An 18,732-nucleotide genomic window follows, 5' to 3' on the forward strand; every position below is an offset into this window, starting at 1 on the left:
TGCTCTGGTAGAGAAAAGAGAGAGCTGCTGCTGTTGGTGAAACACGAGCGCCAAAAGCATTAAAACAAACCCATCTATGTGAATAGATGTAGATTTAAAGCAGCAGTGTAGCTTGCATATAATATAACACAGTCTGTGTGTGTGTTTGGGGGAGGGGCTTAATTCTTCAGGGACTGGCTGATGTTTTTGCACAGCTGATGTTGGGATAAGTGCACAGTTTATTCAGAAACTCCATTAAAGGTTTAGTCGTCTACTGCAGCGAGGTGCAGTAATGCACATGTGTCTGCTGCCACTTTCTCTCGTACCTTCAGAGGATGAGAGTGCATCTCAGCTGAGGTTACACAAACAGTGGCATTGCAGTAATGCACCTAATCGAGTAAGTAAGTAATGAAGACAGTTAGTGAGTGGTAGCATTGGAGGGAGGGTGTGGTGTGTGCGCGACCTTATCTGCTCCCTGCAGCAGAGTGTGTTTGAGTGAGGGAGTGGCCAGCTCTTTTCTGAAGATCCTTACGGTAACTCTTTTACTCTTTCTCCAATTACCGAGCCATATCGCATGCTAACTTCCTCTTAGTGGTTCTGCATGTGAGCGCTTACTGCTAATGCTGCATTTTCTATAGCTCTGCATTTCCACCGTCCAGGGCCCCGAGGAATACGGCATCCTTAATGCGAGGGTAGGTTTTTCATCTTAATGCTCCCATTTGAACGTGCAAGGACGCCGAGGCTTAATGCGCAGGCCGGCTCGTTGTTTATTTATCTGCTCTGAAGCAGGATGCTGAAAAACACAGAGGTATTTAGAGCTGAATTGAATTGTACTTAAATGAGCGTGCTGAATGAAGACACAATTGTACTTTAATGTTCGATCGCGTTTGCTTGATCTCTTCAGTGTCTCTCTGGGCTGGTGTGAGCAGAGCTCCTGCGTGCTTAAGCTTTAAAAGTTTTTCCTCTCATTTGCATATTTACTTACACTTCCTTGGCTAAGCTGTGATAGGGGTGTCTTTTTAAGCTGAAAAGGATTATGGCTGCTGCTTTAGAATGATATGGGTAGAATATTAAGAATAGGTTATTAAACTTATTTTCATATACTTCTTGGAGTGTATTGTAACTGTTTATTATTCTCCTACTTTACTTTTTAAATCACATCTGCACATCCTGATTGGACTGTCCGTTCTTCCTGCTGGGTGTGAACAGAAAGTGAAAGGTGGAAACGTGTTTTCCATTTAAAAAATTTTTTAAAAAACACCACAGCAGAGCAGCACTCCTGCTGTAAGGAAAGGCTTGTCCATGATGTGCCTTCTGATTGTTTTTAAACTAAATTCAGGATATTGTGTTGTCAAATGCTCCTTTTCCCTACATATCATTAAAAATTAAATTGAAAATGGTTTACATAGGCTTAAGAGCGCAAACTCTGAATACATCTGGGCTTAGTTTGAATGTCTGGGGACGTGTATGTGACTTTTGCAAGCATACCTACCAGGCCACGCCTGGATGGAACGTCTGGATGCTCAGTGGTCTTTCCCAGACTGCACACTTAATTACACTTAATTTAAAAAAAAAAAAAAAGAGGAAAAGAAAACAAACACTGATTTTAAGTTTAAATATTTTTTGTATGAACTGTTGTGCTACCTTGTGTCATTATTTACAGCAGATTCACAGGGGAGGCGATCCTTTCACAGATTTTAGCCCTAACATCTGTTGATGATATATGGCTGACTCACAGATTTCCCCATACTCTCCACACACGGTCTATTGGTATCAGCATCGATAAAAATATCAACCAGTGTTATTATTATTAAATATTGGTATTGGTCTTAAAAATCCTATATTTGTCGCTCTCTGCTAATAAGCAGAGTCATGCATGCTTTTGGAGTGAGAGAAGAGAGCAAACCAGTTTTTTTGTTTTGTTTTTGTGGCTACAATTTACAAAGGTCTACTATACACATCATGTGCAGACAATCTGTAACTGCTGAGCCAAACAGTGGACTCAGCTATGTCAGTTTTTAATGTGCAATGCTTGGGTCAAGCACAGGTAGAGAACAACTGACAAAGATGGAGGCAAGAGGGAGAATCCAAAAAAACAACCCAAAATCCCAACATGCCAGAAAGCGTGACAAAATGCTGAAACATTCAGTGAGAGATCGAAGGGAGGATGTATACATCCTGGGTGTGTCATAAGCTAATGGGAGAGAAAAAAGGAAAGGAATCATGTAGACTTAGCTTAGGTGAGTCATTTCAAAATAAAACAGGAAGTTAATGAACTGAGACCACAATCGCTAAGTTATTGTGTTGAAAACAGACACAATTTAGGGCGATGGTTTCACACTAACTTGTGCTGGTAAAACCTGTGTGTGTGCTTGTCTCCTCCACACAGAGTGGACCAGGGAAAACAGTTTTTACCAAAATGTGAGAACTAATCAACCGAACCTTTTCAAACTCTAGAGAGTCTACAAAAACACGTTTTCAGTCAGTGCAAACATGCTGCCATGCAGTCATCCCAAATCCTGGCTGCATGTTGATGATGCTGTGCATCAATTAAATGTTCCAGTATGTTATAACTTTGCATTTCTCTGCTATTGGAGCAAGACACTGCCCCCCTCTGACAACAGATGCTCTCTGCTGGTAACTGAGAGTCTACCTTCTGTATTGCCACAGACCTGGGTAATATGTTCACAGCAATACAACTGGATAAGCAGGTGCGAAGAGTTGGTAGGTGAGGGAACAGACATACAGAGATTTCTCAAATTAACTGATGTATCACAACAACAACACAGTTTGTGGCTTCAAGATATGCTAGTTTTTTATTCCCCATAAATGCTTCACATCCGTACACAGTATACAGATGTGAAGCATTACTATACAGTCATCCTGTCGTCACACCCAACTGGTCACAGCAGCTGCCCCTCCCTCAGCCTGCTTCTGCTGGAGGTTCCTTCCCACTGGTGCAAAGTGCTCGCTCATAGGCGGTCGTTTAATTGTTAGGGTCTTTACCTTAGAATATGAAGCAGCTTGATGTGACTGTTGTTGTGATTTGATGCGATACGAGTAAAATTTAATAGGACTATCATTTACATCAGATTATTTTGCAGACCACATGTGGTGCACTAGAGCTGGTGACATTCACAGTTTGTAAATCACCAGAAACATTTACATCTCAATGATCAGTGTTACCTGACGGTTTGTAAGCACTTGAAAAGGCCACTGCGATTTACAATTTACAGTTTTTGTAATTAACTGCATTTTTTTCTTTGCAGATCCACCCCTGGTTGTAAGACGCCCACTGCAAAATAGTAAAAGATGAGCAAGTCTCCCACCCCAAAGGGCACCCCGGTGCAGCGCAGTCCCAGTGATGGAGTCTCCGAGGGCCTCCAGTCTCCCCAGCACTCCACCCCCAGCATCGGGCCACAGCATAAGAAACGCATCTCCAGCCTCCTTCAGAGTCCAGTAAGATGTCTGCTCACGTCTGATTTATTCTTTTTCTTTCCCCTCAGCCTCTCTTGCCCTCTCTCTCCTCTCTGGATGTGATTATCTCCTCATAGATGAATAAATCTGGTCTCAAATGCCATGTGACAGCTCGGGTTACAGCCAGTGCTGGACCTCCATGCTGAGTGATTGTGTGTGCTTCTGCATATGGAGTGAGAGTGACTATGAATTACAAGGACGGATGCAATGAGGGTGACTCATTAAATATTTTCACTCACCCTCACCCATGTAACGGACAAGTGTTTATAAAGTTGTGATTGTGCTTAAAGCTCCTGTGAAATTGTTGCAGTTAGACGCTTTTTCAAACACTTGCAGTGAGTTTTAGCTTGTGGGGGAAAAGGAGTCAATCCAGTATTCAAATGTTCAAACTCTGTACAAAAGGAAGTTCAAATAAACATTTTTATGAAGCTGAAAAGATTTTTAAGGCATGATCTGTGTATATGTCTTTGATAATATAGTCATTTATTATCTGTGTTTCTGCAGTCATTTAGAGAGGAGCTGGATGTGCTGATCCAGGAACAGATGAAGAAGGGTGGCAGCTCATCCAATCTATGGGCACTGAGGCAGCTGGCTGATTTCATGGCCTCACATGGCTCTCCGGCTTCCCTGCCCGTCTCCCCCTCAAGTATGTGTTCCACATCTTTTAGTAAATATTTATTCATCCTAGCTTTATGTACATAAACAGACAACATTAAAACTTTTCCGTGTGAAGTGTCTGATATGGATTGTCTCGTTACAGTAAGACCTGAGTGGTTAGGCTGTTCTTGTAGCGTATACAGTGAATAGTACCTACCAAAAGGAGTCCAAGGAAGGGCAAGGAAAGACTCCTGCAGTGGCCAAGGTTCAGTGATGCATGTGGAGAGTGAAAACCTTAATGGTAGCTATGATAGAAAGGTGTCAACAGAGTAATCCCTGCTCATACCTTCCCATGTCCAGGCTTAAAAGCATCTGATGTGGGAAGGTGAACATTAGAAGAGAACAGTGGAAGAAGGTGGCCTGGTCTGCTGAATCACATTTCTTTCACATCATGTTCACTGATCTGGGAACGAGGTGGAAATAGAACGTCTTGTGGGAAGCAGGTCAGGTCACTGATGAACATCCTATAAGGCGGCTACGTTCTTGATGGCGGTTGCCTTTCTCAGGAGGATCTTGAGAGTTACAGTACTGATTTTGCCCGTGAATTGTAAATTTGCTGGTAAAAGAAGGCAGATCCATGATCTGTTTGCTGCTAACATTTTAATGAGACTGCAGGAGTTTCTTTTTACTAGTCATACTTCATGAAGAACTTTTCCAGAGTCAAAGGTGTAAGGTTACTGTTACATTTAGACCAACGGTCCCCAACCTTTTTGGCGCCACGGACCGGCCCTTAAGGTGTCGCGGATAAATACAACAAAATAAAACTAGTACCGGTACCGAAAAAAAGAAGATTTATTCATAACACACGTGAAAAGACCCAGGAAAACCGAGTTAACGATAAAAACGATAACAAAGTAACGCTGAAAACTGATAAAAACCCTGAAAACCATTCATTTCACACCTGAGCCTCAACTCTCACGGCCTGGTACCAAATGACTCACGGACCGGTACCGGTCCGAGGCCCAGGGGTTGGGGATGACTGATTTAGACTATTGTTCTTTTCCATTGAGCTACTTTTATTTGCTAGTAGCAAGTGCTAGCACTATAAGCTAAGTATGCTATTGAATAGTTAAGTGTGCTATTTATTGTTCTAGGCTTGTCTTTTGTAATTCATTACTATCAGTTTGTCCTACAAGCTCCCTGGAAAGTGTTTAGTTGATCCAAAATGCTGCAGTGCGAGTACTGACAGGAACTAGAAAGAACGAGCGTATTTCTCCCAGGTTGGTTTAATATGAGCATCCACGATAAGTTGACTTTAAGGAAAAGAGCTAAATGAGATGTTATCTACCTATGTGGTGATGATGTTTTATTGAAACGCTTAGTCTTTTGTGTGCAGACCATGAGCTTTACTTCCTCTTTTCTGTCTCTGTCTGCTTTCTCTCTTCCTCCCACTCGCACAGACATGATGATGGTGACACCCATCAATGACCTGCATGGCTGGGAGCCTGGCAGCATGGTGAAGGGGGAGAGGTTGATGCGCTGCAAGCTGGCCAGCACACATCGCCTGTTCGACCTCTTTGGCTGGGCCCAGATCGGCCGCACCTGTCTCACAGTCAGTTCTGCTGCCTTCTCACATTACATTCCTCACTTTAGCCTTATTTCTTTTAAGAAGCATTAATGGAAGCATGTGAAACATACTTATACACTGCCTTCCGGTAAGTTGAACAGGCTGATTAAGAGATTAGGTTGTAGATGTGCTTCTCATAAGTCGCTGAGTGATTTGACAGCAGTATTAATCCATGGTATGACTTAGTTTCAGATATGAATAAAGGAAAAGCAATTATCTGTAGAGGATATTATCTGTGTGATTAAGTGCAAGTAAAATGAAGGAGATGGGCCATATGAACTTGCAGGATAAACACACGGAGTAGAAAGAGGATCAAGGGAACTGGAATTTACCTGCTATATGTGTGAGTGAGATGATATAAATCTGTCTTTCTGTGCTGCATTTTCTTGATTTTTGATGTGTCAATAAAATCATAGACTGTATTCAAAAGATGGCCACCTACTTCTTAATGAATCTTGTTAATGAAACCTACACCTGAGTTCTTTTGTTATCGTCATCTTAGTGGACCTGATGAAAGATTGGTGGACCGGGGTGAGAATCTGAGGGACAAATCGTAAAGCTTACCCTTAAGTCACCTTATTGTACTGCAGACAAAATAAAGTTAATTAAAATCATTACAATAAAGTTGTATTCTAAAAGAAGCTAACGGTTCAAACCACAACCTCAGAAGTAAAGTTTTTACTGAGGTCAGAGAACAAAGGAGCTGAGGGCTATTTTCTTTAAAGGGAACCCCGGCTATTAACACATGTTTGCGCTAAAATATGTACTGTGCTTTCAATAACATATATGTGGTATTAAAATACGCCAAATGTTTTCCTTTTAAGCACATTTTATATAAAACCGATTTACCAGTAGGCCGCCATTGTTATTTACTTCTCAATGCACTCTGGGTAGTGATGTCACACAGTTGCACCGCATCAAGTTCACAGTTAGCAGCGCACTGGAAATGGCTTCTGTTCAACCTTTCCAGTTTGAACCAGAGCAAACCGAGAGAAAGAATGAAAATAGTCAACCAGCACTTAGTTTAGATGAAGATGAAAACAATCCGTCACACGAGGACGCGAGAGTGAGGGAAAACTACTGGTGTCTATGCGGCTACTGCTTGCCAATGGCAGCGGCGACTGAGAGCGTTTGTTGTAAAGAGCTCAGTTTTATGGCAGCAGCTATCCATGGTATCGCATAACCGCATGATGAAAACATTAATAGAATTCAAATTTTCATTATAAAGTGAAATTACGATATCATTATTTTTACAGATTCTCCATGCAACACCAGTGCACCAAACCTTTGAAGCCGTCGTGCCAAACTAGGTATCCCCGACAGAATTTGTTTCCCCTGCGTTGGGAGCATACACTGGGCTTTCAAAATCATGGACTAACAGTATCCCACGTTCGTGATTTTTAGTTCATAAACACTTCTTATAATTACTAACTACTCCTGACATTTTGGAGATGTTAGCTCTTTATACAGTAAAGTTACAGTGGGATACAAATAATATCAGGCTGATTCTACCACAGTTTGTTCCCCCTGTCCAAAGACTTATTGCTCCTGAAATTTTGGAGGTTTTAGCTCAGTACAGTTCTGTACAGTTACAGAAGGATACAAATAATGATCAGTCAAAATGTCATTGGTTTATTTAAATAATCCCATCCGTTGTTGTACCAAGGTCCCAAAGCAGGGGAAACAAATTCTGTTGGGGATACATAATTTGGCACGACATTGGCAAGCAGTAGCCGCATAGACACCAGTAGTTTTCCCTCACTCTCGCGTCCTCGTGCGACGGATTATTTTCATCTTCATCTAAACTAAGTGCTGGTTAACTATTCTCATTCTCTCTCTCGGATTGCTCTGGTTCAACCTGGAAAGGTTGAACAGAAACCATTTCCAGTGCGCTGCTAACTGTGAACTCGATGCGGTGCAACCGTGTCACGTCACTACCCAGAGTGCATTGAGAAGTAAATAACTATGGCAGCCTACTGGTAAATCGGTTTTATATAAAATGTGCTTAAAAGGAAAACATTTGGCGTATTTTAATACCACATATGTTATTGTACATATTTTAGTGCAAACATGTCTTAATAGCCGGGGTTCCCTTTAAAGCCCAAAGTGTTTTTGCAACCAGGTGTCACCCCCTGGTGGCCATTAGAAAGAAAGCAGGTTATGGCCATCTTTTATATGCAGTCTGTGTATAAAAGACAGTAGTGTAAGTTTTTTTTTCGCTCTCTCTCACTGACAGCTGCGTGTGAGTAAAGAACAGGAACACTTCCTTGTGCTTCCAGATGGACTGGCCTATAGTGAGGTGACTGGATCCAGTTTGGTGAGTCAGCAGCAACACATGTGACTGGGTTCTTCTGGCTCCATTGTTACTGATACAATGCTACTTTTGATTGTACTTCATTTGTTATATAATTAATGAGTGCTACAGTGGATGTCCAACTGATTTCCTTGATCATTTATTCTTTAAAATTACACTGAGATTAATGACTGAAATATTATTAATGAAAAAGCATACATCAAAGTCAAAATGCCTGTCGATTTCCAGTAAATCTCATGTCTCAATGTTTACATGCCATAGAACAATATGGTGATAATAATATGGGCATCCCAGAAATCTAGGAGATGTAAGATGTTGTGCTACAAATGTCATGTTGGCTGCCCTTTACGACAGTCAGAAATCTAACTGAGTAAAATAAGAGCACTGCAATCTCTCATTTAACTTCATTATCATTTTTACCCTCAGAACTAATATAAGAGTCTTCATGTTAAACAAACAGGCACAATTACATTGTATGTGAAGCCAGTGCTTTCAATGAAACTGAACAAACAACAACTTCCTGTTTTATTTTATCTGCTCTTTCCTGTTGTTCTCATCTGCCACTTAAACCATTCGGTCAGCATTTTTGATCTGACATCTGACCAAATCTCACATTTTTAAAATACAATTATTAGATTATAAACAGATATATAAATAAGTACAGTATAAGTACAAGTTAAAACGATTTATGCATCACTTGCTTGAAGGGGAAAGTGAGTTTTAGGGTCTGGCCACGAAAAGTTGTGCCTTGTGAAAAAAAAGGCTGTTGGCTAACTGTGGAGAGCCCTCTGCCTCAGCAGCCTGAGCCTGCAGACGAAGCTGTGGCTCAGTCATGACTCATTTGCTGCTACAGGCACAAGAAAATAACTCTTCCTCCTCCTCCTCCACTAATCATTGTTATCACCGCAGCCTTGATTTAAGTTCTGACTTATTGAAGTTGCTACCAACACACACTAACTGAAGAACAGAACCATCACTCATGAGCAAAGGTATAAAAGTAAAAAGTGCACATCATTCATTCCCCTACAGCTACATTTGTTACATATGCAACTTGTGTTATATTTTTGCTCTATATGAATTCCACGTTATAGAAATATCTTAACAGGAAGCCTTACTGCTAAATGTGACCCTGTGATGGCGCTGTGCACTTTTACAGGTAAAGGTGAATATCCTGGGCGAATTGGTGGAGAAGGGGAGCACCAACCTGGGAGTGGACACTGAAAAGTTCAGCCTGCACTCTGCCATCTACTCGGCCAGGCCAGATGTTCGCTGTCTGTTTCATCTCCACACACCGGCTACAGCAGCAGTGAGGCAGCTTTAGAGGACACATGCAGACACAAAACAACTGAATTTTACTCTGTTTATTCCCTAAAATAAGAAGTTTTTTTTAGCACATTGTGACTTGAGTCTATCTCTAGGTTTCAGCTATGAAGTCTGGCCTTTTGCCACTGTCCCATGAGGCACTGCTGGTTGGGGACGTAGCCTACTATGACTACAATGGAGTTATGGAGGAGGAGGAGGACCGAGTGGAGTTACAGAAGAGCTTAGGACCTACCTGTAAGGTGAGCAGACTAAAAGAGTCAACACTGACAGTAAGACCCACATATCTTTGCTCAGTTCAGCAGCTGCTGCCCTTGTGCCTCCCACATGGGTTTCAGAGTGAGTGGAGAGAAGACGTAGGGTGATGTGGTCGTGCGCTGGATTAATTACTGGAGCTGCAGCCTGTCTCCCAGCTGAGATGATTTCATTCTTGTGGTAATATTTCTATTTTATGATACCTTTCAGGTTCTGGTGCTGAGGAATCATGGCATAGTGGCTCTGGGGGAGTCTGTGGAGGAGGCCTTCTACACCATCTACCACATCCAGGCTGCCTGCCAGATCCAGGTAACACACACACAAGCACACAGTACTGACAAACAGCTGACGCACTGGAGATGGAGTGTGTGGCTATGTGAGTGGGAAAATGAAGTATCACGTATTTCAGCCAGTAGCTCTGCACTGCAGTATAAAACACTACAGGTATGTTAGCATGTGCCAAAGCAATTCTGCAGTAATCCTACAGGAGCAGCAGTGAAGCCTGAAGGGAAGCAGATATGTGACTGTAAGGTGTTCAGTCAGGGTTTTTGTAAAACACTGCTGAGCTTGATTAAATCTAAATCATAGATCATATATAAAATTCAGGGTGTAGCCACCCTTAATATATCTGTGGAGTTATTGTGAGGAACACAAAACAAACTTAACTTACATTTACCTACAACAAGCGCTACCTATGGTCCTGATTTTGCCTCTGCTTTTGCCTCCATTGCCTACTGGATGTCTATTTCTGTTGGCTGTGCAGGCAGTTGTCATAGCACCCAGCCGTCAAAGAGCCAACAGGGACTCCTGAAGTGCATGCTTCGATCACCAGCACAGCTACAGAGCATAATGCATGGTTTAAGTCCCTGCAGCATTTCAGCAGTGGCACAAATACCACAGTTTATTTTCCTGGGTGAAAAAAAGCTTTTTAAGACAGTCAATCAAAGCAGCCGTGCAGTTTGGGAGTTATTGAGATGCTTTTAGCCTCAAGTGGCCGCTGCAGGAACTGCAGTTCCTGGAACTTTGAATTTGCTTCCTTTTCAACCACTGAAGTTGCTGGGATGTGTGTGCATGTGTGCAGAGCAGACCTATGCTAGAAACATAGAAATTGCACTTTTGTCTTCGACTTTTTATTGTCAGGTGTCGGCGTTGTGTTGTGCTGGCGGAGAACAGAACCTGATTATGCTGGATCGTACCATCCACAAACCCACTCCAGCCGGCACGGTCGGCTGGGCTGGCTCCACCTTCGGACCTCTGCATAAGAGCCGCGTTGGGGAGCATGAGTTTGAAGCCCTCATGAGAACTCTGGATAACCTGGTAAACAAGAATCACCCTGAACAAACACGTGTTTCACAATCAGCTCACTGATATTTTTTATTGAACATCAGAATTAGCTGTACATGTAAAATTCTGCACGCATGTTTTGTGGGTTTTACTGTATATTAGACTGTCTGACTTGTACAGAGCAGAAAAAAAATATATGAACGATCTACGTGCGTGTATGCAAGGATATGCCCAAGTTTCTTAAAGTTAGAAGACTAAAATGTGACATTTCCACTATTATTCAGTCCCTTCTGCACCTTTGAACTTCTTCCTCATGTTATTTTTTCAGGGCTACCGCACTGGCTATGCCTACCGCTTCCCTGTACTTCTAGAGCGAACGCGAACACGGAGGGAGGTGGAGGTACCGGCGACCGTCACGGCCTTCCACCAGTTTGATGACGATGGCGTCCACCCAGCGCTGAGGCAGCATCCTTTTGCCCAGCGCCAGCAGCAGGAGAGGACCCGATGGCTCAACACCCCCAACACGTACCAGAAAGTCAGCCAGGAGCAAGCCAGCCCGGGACACCAGCGCACCACTGTGAGGCTCGTTTTAAGTTACTGCGATTGTCTTTAAAACAATCATCTTTCCTACTAACTGTGCAATACGACATGTCCTATAACTTGCAGCCGGTGCAATCGAAATACTGTGGAGGATAGAAACTGATTTCGGAGCCCTGGATGTAGAGAGATGAGAAATAATATTTACTGGATATACAGTGGGGCAAAAAAGTATTTAGTCAGCCACCGATTGTGCAAGTTCCCCCACCTAAAATGATGACAGAGGTCAGTAATTTGCACCAGAGGTACACTTCAACTGTGAGAGACAGAATGTGAAAAAAAAATCCATGAATCCACATGGTAGGATTTGTAAAGAATTTATTCGTAAATCAGGGTGGAAAATAAGTATTTGGTCAATAACAAAAATACAACTCAATACTTTGTAACATAACCTTTGTTGGCAATAACAGAGCTCAAACGTTTACTATAGGTCTTTACCAGGTTTGCACACACACAGTAGCTGGTATTTTGGCCCATTCCTCCATGCAGATCTTCTCGAGAGCAGTGATGTTTTGGGGCTGTCGCCGAGCAACACGGACTTTCAACTCCCGCCACAGATTTTCTATGGGGTTGAGGTCTGGAGACTGGCTAGGCCACTCCAGGACTTTCAAATGCTTCTTACGGAGCCACTCCTTTGTTGCCCGGGCGGTGTGTTTTGGATCATTGTCATGTTGGAAGACCCAGCCTCGTTTCATCTTCAAAGTGCTCACTGATGGAAGGAGGTTTTGGCTCAAAATCTCACGATACATGGCCCCATTCATTCTGTCCTTAACACGGATCAGTCGTCCTGTCCCCTTGGCAGAAAAACAGCCCCATAGCATGATGTTTCCACCCCCATGCTTCACAGTAGGTATGGTGTTCTTGGGATGCAACTCAGTATTCTTCTTCCTCCAAACACGACGAGTTGAGTTTATACCAAAAAGTTCTACTTTGGTTTCATCTGACCACATGACATTCTCCCAATCCTCTGCTGTATCATCCATGTGCTCTCTGGCAAACTTCAGACGGGCCTGGACATGCACTGGCTTCAGCAGCGGAACACGTCTGGCACTGCGGGATTTGATTCCCTGCCGTTGTAGTGTGTTACTGATGGTGACCTTTGTTACTTTGGTCCCAGCTCTCTGCAGGTCATTCACCAGGTCCCCCCGTGTGGTTCTGGGATCTTTGCTCACCGTTCTCATGATCATTTTGACCCCACGGGATGAGATCTTGCGTGGAGCCCCAGATCGAGGGAGATTATCAGTGGTCTTGTATGTCTTCCATTTTCTGATGATTGCTCCCACAGTTGATTTTTTCACACCAAGCTGCTTGCCTATTGTAGATTCACTCTTCCCAGTCTGGTGCAGGTCTACAATACTTTTCCTGGTGTCCTTCGAAAGCTCTTTGGTCTTGGCCATGGCGGAGTTTGGAGTCTGACTGTTTGAGGCTGTGGACAGGTGTCTTTTATACAGATGATGAGTTCAAACAGGTGCCATTCATACAGGTAACGAGTGGGGGACAGAAAAGCTTCTTACAGAAGACGTTACAGGTCTGTGAGAGCCAGAGATTTTCCTTGTTTGAGGTGACCAAATACTTATTTTCCACCCTGATTTACGAATAAATTCTTTACAAATCCTACCATGTGAATTCATGGATTTTTTTTTCACATTCTGTCTCTCACAGTTGAAGTGTACCTCTGGTGCAAATTACTGACCTCTGTCATCATTTTAGGTGGGGGCACAATCGGTGGCTGACTAAATACTTTTTTGCCCCACAGTAAGTCTTGGGCATCCCTTCGAGGCTTCACCTCAGCACAGTGACACAGATCTATTTACTTATCCAATCAGAGGCTAGCAGCCTTACCCTGCTGTAATGCTCAGTGATTCCCTTTAAGCAACAGTAAAGCCTGTTAGAGGGCAGAGCATGTGAGATGGTTCAAAGCAGAGGTGGACACAGGAACAGAATAACGCAACTCCCCATCTTTTCTGCTATACATCTTATTTGCATTACACTAGGCAAGCTGAGCATTTTCCTGTGATTCATATGGAGGCGGATGTAGACAGTGGAGCCGCTGTTTGTGTTTCCAGATACCTCAAGGGAAGGATTAAGCAGAGCTGCAAATGACGAGTCCCTTAAAGATAAAAACAATAGGAGAGCGGCTGTCTTACATCAGAGGGAGGAGCTTGGCTGTGCATCTGTGTTTTCTCTCCTCCTCAGCACCTCCCGCCATCCTTGCTCTCTGCATTGCAGGGGGAAACCCACCAACTCATTTATGACGGTGACAGTGCAGAGTCTGCCCTCTGGTGGCAAAATACACACTGTGTCACAGATTGGGTATAAATATTTCAAGAATTTCAAAAATGGTTTAAAATGCCTCAGAAAAAAGAAAAAAAAAACGAAAAAAAAACCCCCCACAATAATAACAAGATGTGAACAACAGGTGAATACTGAATTAGATGATGTTGTGTTGTTGGTTTTCTTCGCCTTAGTGGTTGAAGACAGAAGAGGTGACACAAGCTGGCAGCACAGCCATCAAGATAGAGAACCCAAACCAGTTTGTGCCTCTGTTCACCAATCCCCAAGAGGTGATCGAGACCCGAAATAAGGTAACGCTTCTTTGCTTTTGGCTTGTTCTGTTTCCCCAGTGTCCATATTCCCTTCGGTGTACTGTCACGTGAAACAAAAACAGTTTACAGAACGGCTTTTCTGTCCTCAGATACGACAGCAGAATCGTCAGGACATGAAAACAGCCGGACCGCAGTCGCAAGTCCTCGCCAGTGTTATAACAGAAGATAGTCCTCCGGTAGTTTGCAGTCTCTCTCTCTCTCCATTACAACTCACTTTTATTTCTTACAGGTTAATCTTCTGAGGTAAAAGCTGTAATTTTGTGCTTCTGCTTCTCTATTAGTCCCCTGTCAGTCCACCTAAAGTCCCACCAGAGCCAGAACCTCCAAACCCCTTTAATGAGCTGACGGACCAGGAGCTGGAGGAGTACCGCAAGGAGGTGCAGAGGAAGCAGGATGGAGGAACCAATGGTACTCTGCTTAGCTTCTAACACACAGCATGTCTAATAAGCTAACACTGATTGTCAAATAAGTGTATACTTAAGTAATATTACAGTTAAATATCGTGACAGACCAGAGAGCCAAAAGTATGCAGACATACTATAAGTGATAGCTGAATATCTTATTCCATGTTAACCACAAGTGTTAACGATAAGTAACAGTCAAATATCTTTTCTGAACTGAGTGTTTTTGTCATATTTCAGACCTGCTCTAAATGACTTGGTTTCCATCAGAAGTTAATGAGGGTGGTCTCTGCTTATGCAGCTACCCTTGGAAAAACCCAAAAACTATTCTAATGTCCATCAAACCACATCTTTATTGATATCTACCGAGGTATCAAAACAGAAAAATTAAGAGTAGAGGGGTGGTCGTCAAATATTGTCTTCATTGTAGTGCAACAACTATTTGGGGAAGGCTAGCATGTGTCGCAACGTATCTGCATAGAATTGCTGTCGGTCCACCACCAGAGCGTAAGTGAGGTCGGGTGCTCGGTAGCTTGTGACGATCCATTTTTTGAAGAGAGTTAGCTTGAGCTAGTTAACTAACTTAACAGGCTGGTTCTCGGCCTATCAGCTACCTGTTTAGCATGTTAGCTTGGTTTTGAACTAAACTCACATTTATACTTGGAACAACTGCCCAATGGCAGCCCACTGCTTCACTGAGTGAATGGGTTAAATGCAGAGAGGAATTTCCCTACGGGGATCAATAAAGTATACATTATTATTATTATTATTGTTATCATTATTATTTATTATACATCACTGTTCATATAAAAGTAGAGGCTGGAATTTGGTTAGGAAAATTAAAAATGTTTCCTATGCAAAATATTAGATGAGCTAAAAACCAAAGCTAGCAGAAACAGAGGAGTAAAATACATTTCATGTTATTCTTTTAATAAAGATCATTTTTCTATTATTTTAGTTTCCTAAACTGACCCAGCACCATTTACTGCTATTGCCATAAAAAATGTCTGCATATGTTTGGGAACATGGTGTAACAAAAATGGCTAATTATGCTACTGCTCACTTTCACACGTTATTCTAACCTTCTCATAGATGCTGTGTGTAACATTTAAAAATTCAAATAAATTGTTGCAGGTGCTTTTTAAAAGCATCTGTCGGCTGCTCCCTCATTCACAATGGGCTCGCCACAGCAGGCAGCTCCACATTTGGCTGATTTTTATGCCGGATCCCTGACGCAACTCCCGACATGCTGCACACAGCAGCTTTAAGCAAACTCACTTGTGACTGTGGTCTAAACTGTGTTCACTACTCTTTGCCTTTAAAAAAAAACTAACCTTCTGCACAGCTGTCCCCTCACTGTCCCTCACTGCTTGTGTTATTCTTGTTTATGTGCGTGCTGTGTAAGTAGAGGAGGAGGTGGCAAATGATAAGGAGTCTTCCCCCACTACGTCCCCCACAAAGGGCGCTCCTCCCAGCCACCCTCCTCTCTCAGGTGAGGCTCGGCAGAGTGCTGCCTGCCTGCCTGGCTCGCCTCACATACTCTCTGACTCACAGCTTTGCTCCAGATCTTACATGTGTGACTGATGATGTGCTGCTTCTATCCTCTCATGCTTCAGATACTCACTGACAGCCGTGCTACTCCTCCTCTCCTCGTATGCAGCAGACACTAACTGTGTGCGCTTTAAGCACACATTTGGTAGATCTGAGTCAGATCTGCATTCACACAAAGTCTGCCTGTTGATTGTTGTCTTTTATTTTTCTATAAAGATGATATTGAGAGTGACAGTCAGTGGGCTAATCCCAAAAAAGAAAGTTCCATAAAGTTCCTGCATGTTCACCAGCAGATGGCACTTTATCAAAAAGTCAACCCATTGCGCTCTGCTCGGTTCCAACTCAGCATTTTTCATTAAGACTTTACTAAGATAGCTTTGTGTATCCATTTGCACGGTTCAAAATAAACTTTTTTATCTTGTAAATGGGCCGTGCACCTCCTCAGTACATTCTCTGTATAAATAACTATTTTAGCTGTTTTAAAATCTTTATACTAATCAAATAGAAAGATTAAACAGCAGGTGGGTGAGGCTGTGTTCCTGAGATGACCATATTAGGAATATTAGCTCTTAGTTACATCATACAGAGTCAAGAGTAGGAAATCTGACACTGAGGGTTTAGAGGATAACTGGCTGAGAACCAGTACAACCTCATTATCTTAACCCTTGGCCATCTTTAATATGAGCGTCATCCAGTGAAATGATATATGTATGACAGAAAAATAGAAATTAGCTAATAAACTTACCTCAGTGACAAAAAAACAGAACAAAACTCACACATGTATTTGTGAACGTGTGCGTGTGACCTTCCCTAATCCCCTTTTTTAGTAAGTAGTCTGTTACACTTTCATTTAAAGCTAATATGTATGCAGCATTAGTAAGGATGAGAAAAACATCAACATTAACAGGCAGTGAGGTGATTTATGACGTGAAGATACTTTCACTCCCATCAAAGTCACACGAATCACCAGTTTAAAAGTCAGAACACAGAGTGGTGATGAGAACCTAGATGAGCTCTGAAACCCCAAGTGGCCAAATGCAGGAAGGTCTCCACAACTGTAGGGGTTCCTGTTCAGACCCAAAGCCCAGGAAGGACATTTGCTGGCAAAACTTGGGTCACTCAAAGTGGCACAAGATGGCCCAGCCCCACACCACCCCCACAAAACTACAAGAGGTGCCCACTCCTTCCCTGAGGGACAGTAATGTGTTTCATTTGGAAACATTCTTCCAATTGAAATATATTAATTTCAAGGTTTTACTGTGTGTAACAAAAAGAAGCATGTTTGTGATTCTTTTACGTTTTGTCATGTGTTGTCGACTACAAACATTGTTCACAGTGCGTTCTGTGGATTGATCACTGTGTAGGTCTGTAGGAGTAACACAGGCTGTTGTCGCTGTGTGTCACAGTTCTCTGTCATAAAAGACATTTTGACTTCACTTTAGCAAACTGGTTCAGGTATATTTTGCTACAGTAATTAAAACAGTAATAACGGTGCACTCAGCTGTGTTGTTAATTAAGTCAAAATGTCTGACTCACTTCTAGTTTGATCCACATTTGTCACATTTCAGCCCTTTGTAGTGACATCCATTTGTTTGTGTACCTGTTGTGTCTGCTGTGCTGTCTCCTTCTGTGTCTGTCTGTCCTTTTCTGTGTCACTCTACACTCGCTCACCTCTGGTGCTTTGGTACAGAGCAACCACAGAGCACCCACTTCTCATTAAGCAAGCATGTTCATCTGCAGCAGCATGTCGCTTTGCAGCTCCACCCAGCTTTAAGGTTTTTATCTGGCTGCTGAATATATTTACTTTTGTGTTTGTTTGTTTTTCACCGATACTCGGAGCAGAGGAGACAAAGACTGACTCTCCGGCCATTCAGAACGGAGGCGAGGAGGAGAAGCAGACGACAGAGGAATTAGAGAAAGGGATGAAGGCCCTTTCAACCAACGACACCTCCACGCCCGCCGCCCCGCCCGCCAAACCGCAGGGCGGCACCCCGGAGGGCTCACCCTCAAAGTCTCCGTCCAAGAAGAAAAAGAAGTTCAAGCCTCCGTCGTTCCTCAAAAAGAGCAAGAAGCAGAAAGAGAAGGCAGAGACCTGAGACGTTCGGAGTCGTGTGGCAGAACCTCGGTGAAATACTACAGTGAAATATTTCCTAGTGTATGACGGAGTAGCAGGTGGAGTCGACCACATCAGATGTATTTAAAGAGCCATTTAGGATGTCGTTCACAGATATGGTGTACTCAAACGACACATACTTTACTGTACCACTCACATATGATATATGTGGTGACTCATCTTAAGGAAGTTAAAAAACAAAACACTGGTGATTATTTTCACATAATATTTGACCCAGGTGGGATACTTTGACGCACTTCTCGTCACACGCAGTTTCTGTATTACCCACGTCTTATTTTTTAGCCTCGCTGCGCTATTGCTCCATCACTCCACTCCACTGTACAGGCATTCACATTTTCATTTCTAAAACTGAGGTTACTACTGTGATCAGACTTTTTTTTTTTTTAATAAATCCACAATTTTGCAAGACACAAACGCCCCAATGAGTTATGCACTCCTCCTCCATGTATAGGCACAATGACACATAGATTGACATCCTAGCACGTTTGCGTTTGTTCATTATCATAGGCATCTTCTAGTCATCATTTGGTTCTAAGTATCAGATAGATGTTGCAGGTATACTATGTGAGCACAGGTGCAGTACAATGTAG

General features: G+C 42.7%; 1 protein-coding gene across 1 annotated transcript; it reads left to right on the forward strand.

The window, feature by feature from the left end:
- The first annotated feature begins 566 nt into the window (after positions 1-566).
- Positions 567-18,286, forward strand: add2 (adducin 2 (beta)). Its single transcript, XM_085367854.1, has 14 exons — positions 567-671; positions 3,249-3,438; positions 3,961-4,102; positions 5,514-5,665; positions 7,917-7,997; positions 9,151-9,300; positions 9,413-9,556; positions 9,780-9,878; positions 10,710-10,886; positions 11,182-11,430; positions 13,919-14,035; positions 14,146-14,232; positions 14,338-14,464; positions 17,851-18,286. Exons 2-14 carry the CDS (start codon positions 3,292-3,294, stop codon positions 18,102-18,104), a joined length of 1,926 nt encoding a protein of 641 aa, XP_085223980.1. The 5' UTR covers positions 567-671; positions 3,249-3,291; the 3' UTR covers positions 18,105-18,286.
- Positions 18,287-18,732: the final 446 nt, after the last annotated feature.

The sequence above is a fragment of the Diplotaxodon limnothrissa genome, linkage group LG12 (genome assembly GCF_057381915.1).
Source record: "Diplotaxodon limnothrissa isolate DT_005_m linkage group LG12, D_limnothrissa_male_GT1.1, whole genome shotgun sequence".
Classification (NCBI taxonomy): domain Eukaryota; kingdom Metazoa; phylum Chordata; class Actinopteri; order Cichliformes; family Cichlidae; genus Diplotaxodon; species Diplotaxodon limnothrissa.

Coding starts and splice junctions, on each gene's coding strand:
- add2 (XM_085367854.1), top strand. CDS start 3,292: ATGAGCAAGTCTCCCACCCCAAAGGGCACCCCGGTGCAGCGCAGTCCC. Junction 5,666..7,916: donor TCGGCCGCACCTGTCTCACA/GTCAGTTCTGCT, acceptor TCTCACTGACAG/CTGCGTGTGAGTAAAGAACA. Junction 9,557..9,779: donor GCTTAGGACCTACCTGTAAG/GTGAGCAGACTA, acceptor GATACCTTTCAG/GTTCTGGTGCTGAGGAATCA.